Source organism: Bos javanicus, chromosome 6 (genome assembly GCF_032452875.1).
Source record: "Bos javanicus breed banteng chromosome 6, ARS-OSU_banteng_1.0, whole genome shotgun sequence".
In the NCBI taxonomy this organism is placed as follows: Eukaryota; Metazoa; Chordata; class Mammalia; order Artiodactyla; family Bovidae; genus Bos; species Bos javanicus.
Window position 1 is genome coordinate 29,786,890 of NC_083873.1, and position 12,446 is coordinate 29,799,335.

Consider the following 12,446-nt stretch of genomic DNA (forward strand, 5'->3'; position numbering starts at 1 on the left):
CCTCACTACCAATCACTATCACAGATAATTGTTCCATTTTAAGTTATCCTTCTTCTAAGTTGAAAATAGTTCAGCTACTTTCATAATTACTCTTTTAGCTCTTTAAAATAATTTTAATTTTTTTTTCTCCTTTAGGCAACTTTATACAAGAATAATTCTTCTGAACAAAATGATCATTTAAGAAAGCCCCTGTTCTTAAATATGGGTAAACATGACATATTCACAAATTACAATTATTGCCATTGTAAAACTACAGATTTACTCAATGCATCCATGTAAAATTACAATGAACTTCAAAGTTAATTAGCTAACTATAAAAAACCTAACAATACTCAAATAAATTTAAATGATCAAAACAAAGTTTATTACACTGTTTTCTTAAATTCATCATATAAACTGTCACAGCATATTGACACTCAACCTCATCCTCAGAGTTCCAAATTAGACTGCACGTAATTAATCGCTAGAACAAACAGAAACTTCGCATCCCTTTTAAAATTATTCTGACACACACTCTACAAAGCGTTGCCCCGACAGAGAAAGTAGTAAGGTTACAGAGCAGTTGGAGGATGGGAGCTGGAAATGTTTAGCCGTTGAACTTCTGCCCTGAACTTTCCCTTCTGTGATAAAAACCAAGAAACCAGACATTCACGGAGCCCCCTGTCAGCACTGTACTGCGGGGCACTGATCTTCTTACCCCTCGTGTGCATAGACAGAAGAATGAGCAAGGAAATGTGAAGCTGCCAGTTTAGTTTGTCCAGCCAACCCATTGCAGCAGGAGAGCAGTCAATGTGACCTGCCTGTTTAAGCCTCCTGTTTCTTGCCTTTCCTTCTTTCACGGAGACTCCTCTGCTGCCACTCTTGTCAGAGCTTCCGGCAAGCCTGCCAGCAAGCCCTAGACAGGACCGTGAAAGACAAGCCTGTTACAAACTGGTTCTGTCACCACGGAGACTCCAACTGATCACCTCGTGGGGAGGACAACAAAGGGCGGTGAGGACCCCGGGCCGGGTTGTTTTCTTAAGAAAGGAGCCTGACCCAGCTGTCCACACAGAGGCCAGGGCAGGCGGGACTTCGCTCCGGACTGACCATGCCGAAGTCCCCACACGTCCTGGGCAGGTGTGGAGACATTCCGGAGATACACGTACCTATACTGTGCTGACATGCAACTGCTTACTTCTTCTGTTAAGGCTTTTTGCTTTTTTTTTTTTTTTTCCCCCTCTGCCATGAATGGTAACTCTTTGGGAATCATAGAAAGACAAAGAGAAATAAAAATTTTTTTCTTTGATAATACGATAGAAATGTTGCAACACATCCAAGTGTCACGTTATGGCATTTTCTCACACTACATCAACATTTATACAATGAGGCAAATGCTTCTGAATCAAGTGCATGGATACAAAAAAGGGTCCCATACAAAAGCCATCTTTAATGAATATTCCAAGTTGAAAGATTTCAGTTAAGCTATTCATTAATTAATTTGATATGACTATAGTTTGAAGTTTTCTACAGAGCAAAAAAAAAAGTACTGTGACCTAACCTATTTTATTATGTGAATAAAACCAAGGTAAGTTATTCAATGTTTTACACATTAATTATAATTGTGCCTCAATATAACTCTGAATATTTTGTAATATTTCAACTTTCTAATGATATTCTGAGTGACCTGTCTGATACTAAGGGACTACAAGACTCTGATTCACTCTGGGAACTGTTGATAATTAAAGAACAGCAAAAAATATAAACAAATTTTCAGTGTTATAGAAAGACACAAAAGTAGTTATTAAATCTAATCCATTTGCATGATAAAGGATATATGAGTATGAGAGCAGAGACATAATTCAATGGTTATATCTAAGATAGCATTAGAATGCGTTTACTTGAAATTTTAAGAATAACTTTCTTGGAAAAAAAAATCTCTGCTATCTTCCCCTTCTTAAGAGACACCCCCACTTCTTTTCACACACACCAGCAACTCCCAGCACTATCCTAATGGATGGCATTCAAATCTATTCTCTGTCTTAGAGTAGCTGAACAATTGCTTGTTAGGATTTAATAAATGCTATTAATACTATCAAGCCAACATCCTCAGTTCCATTTCATGAAATGGAATTTCACACATAACCACATAGAAAATTTTGGAATATTCTAAGCTTTAACTACATGTTAAGCATTTCACAGAATCCACAGACCTTACTTCTCAGGAAAATAGAAGTTTGGGGAGGTAAATGAGATAATCTTTCAGTATCATTTATCCATATTCCTTTTAGGGAGACTGTGGCATACTAAAATGAATAAGAGAGATCAGGATCAAAGGGGTCACGTGAGTGAAGAGCAAACCAAAATCAAATAGAACCTCTTGTCCAAACTTTCTACATTCGGCTCAGTGCCACATCACAACATGGTTCCATTGCCAAATTGGAACCTAGCCTTGAGCTCTGGGATGACGAGTGAATGGCTAAAATGTGGGACAGTTCCCACTGCTCACATTTCCCCAATACGGGCATCCACAAATGGTACAAAGCATAAAGAGGGAATAGTTGCTCTTGCCCCAAAATCCTAATTCAGTTCAAAACAAGACATACCAGCAACCATTTCTGGTGAACTATGTGCTAGCTGAAGTAAATGCACTCAAGAGGTTCACAGTACCATAGAAAAAGCAGTGTATATGTAATAGAGAACTAAGTAAAAAACAGTAGTCACTTTAAAATGAAGTGTCTTCAAATGGAATAAAGATCGAAAATCAGAGTAAGGGATGGATTAGACTGGGCCCAACACTGAAGGCAGAGTTGGATGCTGAAATATGAATTGAACTTATACAGAGATAGAGAAGATGAAAAGAGAGGAAATTATATGAGCAAGGATTAGAGGCAGGATTAAATATTTTACATGTGCAATAGCATGAGACAAAAAAAATCTTACTGGAACAGATGGCTCCTATAGTAAATGGTTGGAAAGAAAGCCAGACAGAGTGGAAGCAGATTGTGTAGGATTCTGAATTAAGGTTACAGAGTTTAGGCTATATATCATATAAATAACCGACAGGCTTTTGAGCATGAACTGGCTTAATGAATTTTTATAAAGGTTTAAGATTTCAGAATATAAGATGAGTCTGTAAACCTGAATCTCCAATTATGTGAGTAGAGGGTTTCTCTCGTGGCTCAGCTGGTAAAGAATCCTCCTGCAATGCAGGAGACATGGGTTCGATCCCTGGGTTGGGAAGATCCCCTGGAGAAGGGAAAGGCTACCCACTCCAGTATTCTGGCCTGGAGAATTCCATGGACTATATAGTCCATGGGGTTGCAAAGAGTCAGGCACAACTGAGTGACTTTCACTTTCACTGGTAGCTCAGATGGTAAAGTATCTGCCTGTAATGCAGGAGACCCAGGTTCGATCCCTGAGTCAGGAAGATCCCCTGGAGAAGGAAATGGCAACCCACTCCAGTATTCTTGCCTGGAGAATTCCATGGACAGAGGAGCCTGGTGGGCTACAGTCTATGTGGTCTCAAAGAGTCGGACATGATTGAGCAATTCTCACACACTCACTCATGTGAATAGAAGTGAAAATTAGAAGACTGACAACAGTTTTTCATTTAGTCAAAGTTTTTGGCAATACAGATCTTTTTTTTTTTTTTTAACTTATACGAAGAAATTCAAGAGGTAGCCCTATTAATTCCCTCCATTTTGCCGTTACCATTTAACATATGCCAGGTTTCCCTGATGGCTCAAATGATAAAGAATCTGCCTGCAATACAGGAGACCCAGGTTCAATCCCTGGGTCAGGAATATCCCTTAGAGGAGGAAATGACAACCCACTCCAGTATCCTTGCCTGGAGAATTCCATGGACAGAGGAGCCCAGTGAGCTACAGTCTATGAGGTCGCGAAGAGTCAGACACGACTGAGCAACTAATCCTTTCACCTTTCTTTTAGGTACCAACAATGCAGGAGATGTTGTATAAAACACACACTTCGATTCCAGACAAACAGGCTCAAAAGATCTTTAAAAAGTCTTGTAATGCAGATCAGAAATCTGACTTAGCCAAGAAAAAAAAAATCCATATTTGCATATGATTTAGCCCACTCACTGTAAAGTACACACCAAATGAGGCTTCAAAGAAAGCTCTGAGAGAATATTGAAAGAAAGGTATCAAATTGAATTTGTACACCTGAGAGGGGCAAGGGAAAAAAAAAAAAGACTGCAGCTAGTATTACCAATATGAATACGAGTCATCACTCTGCATAATCTGTAGAATTCATACACAGATGCACTCACTCTAGGTTTGTGGATCCATCTATAGAGAAAGTCTGTGTCATCTGTGTAATCTTAAGTAAATTATTTAAACTCTCTGTCCTATAATCTGCTCAGTACCTGTTAACATTGTTATACCAATAAGACAAGTAAATGAACAGAAGTTACTGAATACAGTGCCCAGTACATAGGAGGACATCAGAAAATAGTCAACTTCCTGACAACTTTCACTAATCACTCTACTGCCTCTTGACCAAAAAAAAAAAAAAAATCCTTATTAACAATAATGTTCTTTAATATGACATTTGCCAAATTCTTCCTGTCACAAATAATATGATCATTAAAACAAGGATATTTTATATATATATATATATATACATACACACATACACACACAATATATCTTAGGATAATTGAGTTTTAAAAATTCATATTATACTCACAAAGGCAAATACTGATTTAATTATTTTATTTACCTCATTTATTAAGTCATTATGCAATTGAAGAAATACAAGAAGCAGTTTGAAAATATGAGACTACTTTTTAACAGTTTCAACTTGTGACTTATTTTCACATAAAACTCCCCCAAATCTCCTGATTTTATATATAGACACAGCTTTTTAAACTATATGTGGGGGACTGTGTCAAGTGAAGGGGGTATGGGAACATTACACCATACCTGCCTTTAGGACAAAGCCTACCTTGTAGTGGGCGAAGACAGACACAATCAAATCATGACAAGGCACTACAGACATGGCCGGCTCTGCCGAGGGAACATGGAGAATACAGTGCATAAACAAAGATTAATTCTGGCCGGGGGTGGGATTGGACTTGTGGGGAAGAGGCATTTGAACCGGGTCTTCAAAGATAAGTAGGAATTCACTGCGTGAAGGGAGGCAGAGGGATTCCAAGCAGAGGACAGACAGTACAGACATTTATGAGCAAGAAAAAGAGCAATGTTTGCTGAGAACATGAAATCCTGTATATGCCTTGAGAGCAGAGAAACTGGGCTGGAAAAGCAGAGTGGGAGAGAGACATTGGGAAGGAAGGGCCCTATAGCTCCTAATTTGATTTTTGATTTTATCTTACATGCATAGGAAGCAATGCCTCGGCCTCTGAATGGGGTGTCTGCAGTTTTCATTGTATGACCTGACCACAACTACTTCTTGCAGCTGATTGGGTTTCAAAAGAAACTAGTAAACTTTTTGAGATTAGATGAAAAATATTTTCCTTTTTATGTAAGAAAATGCAACAATATCCTTAATAGTCTCCATGAGAACAATAAGGTGAGTGTTATTTTAACACTTGAACATCTCTGCTAATATTGTTTGGAATGTTTACTTTTAAACTTCTGTTCAAACACACAGACACATAAAAAACAGTTCTTTCCTTGCTCCTATTAGAAGTCATAGCATTTTAAGTACCTACAATGCCACAGAGTTCTGCAGTAAAATAGTCTTCATACTTTCATACTAGTTGCACAAAAAATAGAAAACTGTGTTCACAATTGTACTGGCTAATGCATCTTGTCATTCTGATTTTCAGCTTTACACTTACAAAATAATATAAAAAGTTACTCCCTTATCGGAGAAAAAATAAACAATAGAACTCAAGTGTGCAAAAAACCTTTTTTCCTGACTCTGGGGTTTACAAAGGCCACAACTTCAGCGGCTTTCAGGCTGCCTCTTGCCTCCCCACCCCATTCTAATTTGCAGCATTCCACATCACTAGTCATTAACAACCCAAAGCTCCCTTCAGCTGCACAGTGAAAGACCATCACATCATGACAAATAAACAATCCCTTCCTCCCTCGGAAGAGTGACATATTATTCTGAGCACGTCTTCTCTCTGCTTTCATGGCTCTGCCAAGGTCCCCCCATGAGTGGGAAGGGGTAAAAAGAGAGAAAAAATATCCCACAACTTGTCTAAAGCATGTAGAGGATGATTTGTGTTCTTACTTACGGGATATGACTGTCACTGCTGATCTGCCTTCAGGCCTAGATTACATGTGATAAGGGCTGACCTTCTTTAAGTATTCACACATTATGCACTCATGGAGAGCAGGCAGGACACAAAAGTCCTTCAGATGTTCTGGACATCAATCAAGTGCACAGCATGGAGCCTGCCAAACTTTTCTTCCATTTACTCAGAGAGAGGAAGGGGGAGTCCAAGACAGACTTAATAAAGTTTAAAGCTATGCCACAGTATATTTGGGGAGACCATTGTTATTAAAAGGGTGCTATTTGAAAAAAATTCTCTACAGTTACCACTAGCAACAAAAAAATTTCACACACAAGTAAAAAAGAGAAAACCAGATTGCACTTCAGCTTTAAAATTTCCAAACCTTTACTTATAAACAAGGTCAATAAATTTAGCAGATTGATATTTTTTCCTGAAATAATTGTTCACTAAAGATATATATCAAAAACTAAAACTATGAATTTTATAACAACCATCATAGAGGCATCCTTTTTGAGCCATTTATAAAAGTAATAGAGTATTTGTGATAAAATACTCTGAACATATCTTAATGAAATTAAATACCAATCAATAGCATAAGCCATTATTACCTAATAAAAATATGATCATTATTAACAGGGTCAGTCAGTCAGTCAGTTCAGTCGCTCAGTCGTGTCTGACTCTTTGCGACCCCATGGATCACAGCACGCCAGGCCTCCCTGTCCATCAGCAACTCCTGGAGTTCACTCAAACTCATGTCCATCAAGTTGGTGATGCCATCCAGCCATCTCATCCTCTGTCGTCCCCTTCTCTCCTGCCCCCAATCCCTCCCAGCATCAGAGTCTTTTCCAGTGAGTCACCTCTTCGCATGAAGTGGCCAAAGTACTGGAGTTTCAGCTTTAGCATCATTCCTTCCAAAGAACACCCAGGACTGATCTCCTTTAGAATGGACTGGTTGAATCTCCTTGCAGTCCAAGGGACTCTCAAGGGTCTTCTCCAACACCACAGTTCAAAAGCATCAATTCTTCGGTGCTCAGCTTTCTTCACAGTCCAACTCTGACATCCATACATGACTACTGGAAAAACCATAGCCTTGATGAGACGGACAGGGTACAATCCCAATATTATGAAATAGACATAATATCTTCTGATACAGGCTTTCAGTGTTGGTCTTTTATCATTGCTACTCCTCACAACTCAATAAAGGGATCTGAGAGCTTATAAAAGAGAATAAATAAGCCCAAACTTTATTCTCCTAAAATAATGTAACACTATGGACTTAGAGGGTATAATTTGATCATCAGCACAAATCCATTACAAAAAGATATTTCATGGAATTTTCTAACAGAATAATATCTTAAATATAGGACACTATCATTTACCTAGAGATTGTGAGGTTTTTTTAAAAAGCCTATGTCAGACCGTGAATATAACAAGGACCTGTAGAGCCTGCATACAAGATAAGAATACTACACACAAAAAAAACAATTAACATTAAAGAGTACCAGAGAATTAAAGGCAACTTACACAATTAAAGTACTAATGAAAATTAACTCAGGTAGTTTGTTAAGATAAGCTATAAAGTAAAAAAAAAACAATAATAAACCTCCAGACTGCCCTAGGACCTCTGAACCCCATACAGGCATAATTCTATTAATACCTGGTTTCAGTGTGATGCAAAGAAAGGCTAAGTGGGGAAAACCACTAGACCATTCAGGTATGACCTAAATCAAATCCCTTATGATTATACTGTGGAAGTGAGAAATAGATTTAAGGGACTAGATCTGATAGACAGAGTGCCTGATGAACTATGGATGGAGGTTCGTGACACTGTACAGGAGACAGGGATCAAGACCATCCCCGTGGAAAAGAAATGCAAAAAAGCAAAATAGCTGTCTGAGGAGGCCTTACAAATAGCTGTGAAAAGAAGAGAAGAGAAAAGCAAAGGAGAAAAGGAAAGATATACCCATTTGAATACAGAGTTCCAAAGAATAGCAAGGAGAGATAAGAAAGCCTTCCTCAGTGATCACTGCAAAGAAATAGAGAAAAACAACAGAATAGGAAAGACTAGAGATCTCTCTAAAAAAATTAGCGATATCAAGCGAACATTTCATGCAAAGACGGGCTCAATAAAGGACAGAAATGATATGCACCTAACAGAAGCAGATGATATTAAGAAGAGGTGGCAAGAATACACAGAAGAATTATACAAAAAAGATTTTCATGACCCAGATAATCATGATGGTGTGATCACTCACCTAAAGCCAAACATCCTGGAATGTGAAGTCAAGTGGGCCTTAGAAAGCATCACTATGAACAAACCTAGTGGATGGGGATGGAATTCCAGTTCAGCTATTTCAAATCCTGAAAGATGATGCTGTGAAAGTGCTGCACTCAATATGCCAGCAAATTTGGAAAACTCAGCAGTGGCCACAGGACTGGAAAAGGTCAGTTTTCATTCCAATCCCAAAGAAAGGCAATGCCAAAGAACACTCTAACAATCGCACCATTGCACTCATCTCACACGCTAGTAAAGTAATGCTCAAAATTCTCCAAGCCAGGCTTCAGCAATATGTGAACTGTGAACTTCCAGATGTTCAAGCTGGTTTTAGAAAAGGCAGAGGAACCAGAGATCAAATTGCCAACATCAGCTGGATCATCAAAAAAGCAAGAGAGTTCCAGAAAAACATCTATTTCTGCTTTATGGACTATGCCAAAGCCTTTGACTGTGTAGATCACAACAAACTGTGGAAAACTCTGAAAGAGATGGGAATACCAGAAAACCTGACCTGCCTCTTGAGAAATGTGTATGCAGATCAGGAAGCAACAGTTAGAACTGGACATGAACTACAGACTGGTTCCAAATAGGAAAAGGAGTACGTCAGGCAGTATATTGTCACTCTGCTTACTTAACTTATATGTAGAGTACATTATGAGAAACTCCGGGCTGGAGGAAGCACAAGCGAGAATCAAGATTGCGGAAGAAATATCAACAACCTCAGATATGCAGATGACACCACCCTAACGGCAGAAAGTGAAGAAGAACTAAAGAGACTCTTGATGAAAGTGAAAGAAGAGAGTGAAAAAGTTGGCTTAAAGCTCAATATGCAGAAAATGAAGATCATGGCATCCGGTCCCATCACTTCATGGCAAACAGATGGAGAAACAGTGGAAAGAGTGACAGCCTTTATTTTTCTGGGATCCTAAATCACTGCAAATGGTGACTGCAGCCATGAAATTAAAAGACACTTACTCCTTGGAAGAAAAGTTGTGACCAGCTGGTCATAACTTTTAACAGCATATTAAAAAGCAGAGACATTACTTTGTCAACAAAGGGTCCATCCAGTCAAAGCTATGGTTTTTCCAGTGATCATGTATGGATGTGAGAGTTGGACTGTGAAGAAAGCTGAGCACCAAAGAATTGATGCTTTTGAACTGTGGTGTTGGAGAAGACTCTTGAGAGTCCCTTGGACTGCAAGGAGATCCAACCAGTCCATCCTAAAGGAGATCAGTCCTGGGTGTTCACTAGAAGGACTGATGTTGAAGCTGAAACTCCAACACTTTGGCCACCTCATGCAAAGAGCTGACTCATCTGAAAAGACCCTGATGATGGGAAAGATTGGGGCCAGGAGGAAAGGGGGATGACAGAGGATGAGATGGTTGGATGGCATCACCGACTCAATGGACATGAGTTTGGGTGAACTCTGGGAGTTGGACAGGGAGTTGATGGACAGGGAGGCCTGGTGTGCTGCAGTTCATGGGGTTGCAAAGAGTTGGACCCGACTGAGCAACTGGACTGAACTGAACTGATGGATGTGAGAGTTGAACTATAAAGAAAGCTGAGTGCCAAAGAATATGACTGAACTGAACTGAAGGTCACACTTGTGCTCCAGGAATAGGGAACCAGGTGATACATAAATGTGAGATTATTCTGTATGCTATTCACTGCATGCTATTCAATCCATCACCTGGTCAGTATGACTACGTCAGATAAGAAGCTAAATTTGAATGAGAGGATGTCTTGACAGGAGCTGGAAAGTAAGTAACCCAGGGAGGATAAATAGGCTATTTCTAAAAGATTATAGGATGATGATGCTATTGATGTTACACACCACTTGGTGAACTTTTATTCTTTAGGCTCTACATTATGTAACTAACATACATTGCCTCATTGGTCCTCACTGCTCCTTGTGTGAGGGAGTGAGCGTTAGTCACTCAGTTGTGTCTGATTCTTTGCGACCCCACGGACTACATAAACCACCAGGCTCTCTGTTCATGGGGTTGCCCAGGCAAGAATACTGGAACGGATTGCCACTTCCTTCTCAAGGGGATATTCCTGACTCAGGGATCGAACCAGGGTCTCCCACGTTGCAGGCAGGCTCTTTACTGTCTGAGCCACCAGGGATATCATTCCCACTTACAGATGAGAATACAGAGTAAGCCTGAGCCAAAGAGGCCTGGAACTGGTCACAGGTAGATAGGATCAGTCACCAGTATTTCACTGGCTAGAGACTCACATGCTTCTGCTCTGCAAGAAATAACTGGGGCAGAAACCATCCACTCAGTTGATGGAAGACTCAGAGACATGGGCTGATAAGATTCATTCAAAGAACATGACTACCAGAAATTCTGAAGGCTAGAGCAAATGAGTGATCAGATACCTTCAATCCTAAACCTGTGGATTCAGAGGAATGGGACAAGAGACACTCCGGTAATCAAAGCGGTGAATTCAGAGGTCAGCAGTTTCAGATAAAAGTGAGAGATGTAACTTGCCTCTAGACTGTGTGTATTAGTTGTTTATAAAAAGTGTATTAATAATAATTAAAACATAAGCTTATGTTCATTGATTTAAAGCAGTGTCTTGTATACATCTTTTTTTAACTTTTCCAGCAGCCCTTCAGGGTACGTTTATCAAACCAGTGAAGCAGCTAAGGTGAGGGAGCAAAGACTGTTTTCCCTTCAGTCAACCTGTGCTTCAGCAGGTATAGTGCGGCAACTCCGTCAACTTAGAAAGAAAAAGTGGGTGCAGGAAGTCACCAGGACAATGTAATGCACTCCCCCCCTCCAACAGATGAGTCCAAGTTTGTTTTAATGAAAGATGCTATCTTCTTCACACATGAGAAAGCTGTTGAGAAGATCTACTTCACCCCACTTGCAAGGAACTGTGTGCGAAAAGGATTTTTGTTGTTTTAATACTTTGGCCCCAGTCTCTTCAGTATTAAAGTTACTCACTGGGAAAATAATGAGCCACAGAAGCTACTAACTTGTCCTACCTGAAGCTCTCTTCCAAAGGATATTATCTTATCAAATTAGTACTAATGCACCCCTAAGCATAAAAGCAAAACCTCCAAGTGTCTCTCTGCATCTCTTGCTAGCCATTATAAAAGTCATCATTTAAAAATCAATTCTTAAAGACAATTACTATCACTCTACTCTTATTTCATCCTAGAGTCAATTATGCATTGATTTCATGCAAATCCAACTTGAACTGGTATTAAACTGAAAATAAGAATTTATATTTAAGTTATTATACAAAAAATGTTTACTTTGTATGTTTCCTTGTAAATTCCTCTGAATATAAATTAGAAGGAAGGTGCATCTTAGTTTACACAAATAAAGAAATATAAAAGGAGTTAAAGTATAGGCCTATTTAAACATTTGAAGAATATATGCTTAAGTTCACATACCATATGGAGCCAGCTCCTAGAAAATCTGTTTTCCACTCTTTGGAAAATACCTCCTAAGTATGTATATAAGGAATCACATGAGGAAAAGTTTCTTAATGTAAAAGAGAAGACATTTATAACAAAGAAAAGTTTGGTTTTATTTAGCATCCATCAGCTTTTTCAGGGTATTTTTTCAACAGTCGTGCTGCCAGTATATGATTTCCACATTTCTTAGCAGACTTAGCTCTTAGTAGTCTTTTACAAATTGATGGTAGAAGAAATACAAGGGTTACTGAAAGCTAATTTTGATTTAATGTGACACTGAAAATCTATGTACATGCAAAAATATTTTCAAATATGAGAAGTAAGACTGTCACAATTTTCAGTTCAGAATCATAACATGCTAGACCTGTCATCTCTTCTACCAGCCAGAAGTCAACTGTGTATATTGAAAATACTTTCCTAATGACAGATGGTTGATACCAAAAGGATGCCTGAAATATATTGTATCTTGTATAAATACACACGCATGCATATAATTCCCTATCTTCCTTCACCTGTCCCCAGATACAAAG

General features: G+C 38.9%; 1 protein-coding gene across 24 annotated transcripts in view; it reads right to left on the reverse strand.

Annotated features, from left to right (window-relative positions):
* The window catches only part of BMPR1B (bone morphogenetic protein receptor type 1B), a 454,161-nt gene that overhangs the window by 111,427 nt on the left and 330,288 nt on the right, over window positions 1-12,446 (reverse strand). For 2 of the 24 annotated variants that reach the window (XM_061419640.1, XM_061419629.1), the window contains exon 1: window positions 4,948-5,050. The exons of 12 other annotated variants lie outside the window; for them this stretch is intronic. Coding sequence is in view for 1 of the 12 variants with exons in the window: in XM_061419611.1 (XP_061275595.1) it covers window positions 698-770 (73 nt within the window). In the remaining 11 variants the exon portion in view is untranslated. 10 more of the 24 variants (XM_061419628.1, XM_061419613.1, XM_061419630.1 and 7 more) reach the window with 8 other exon arrangements.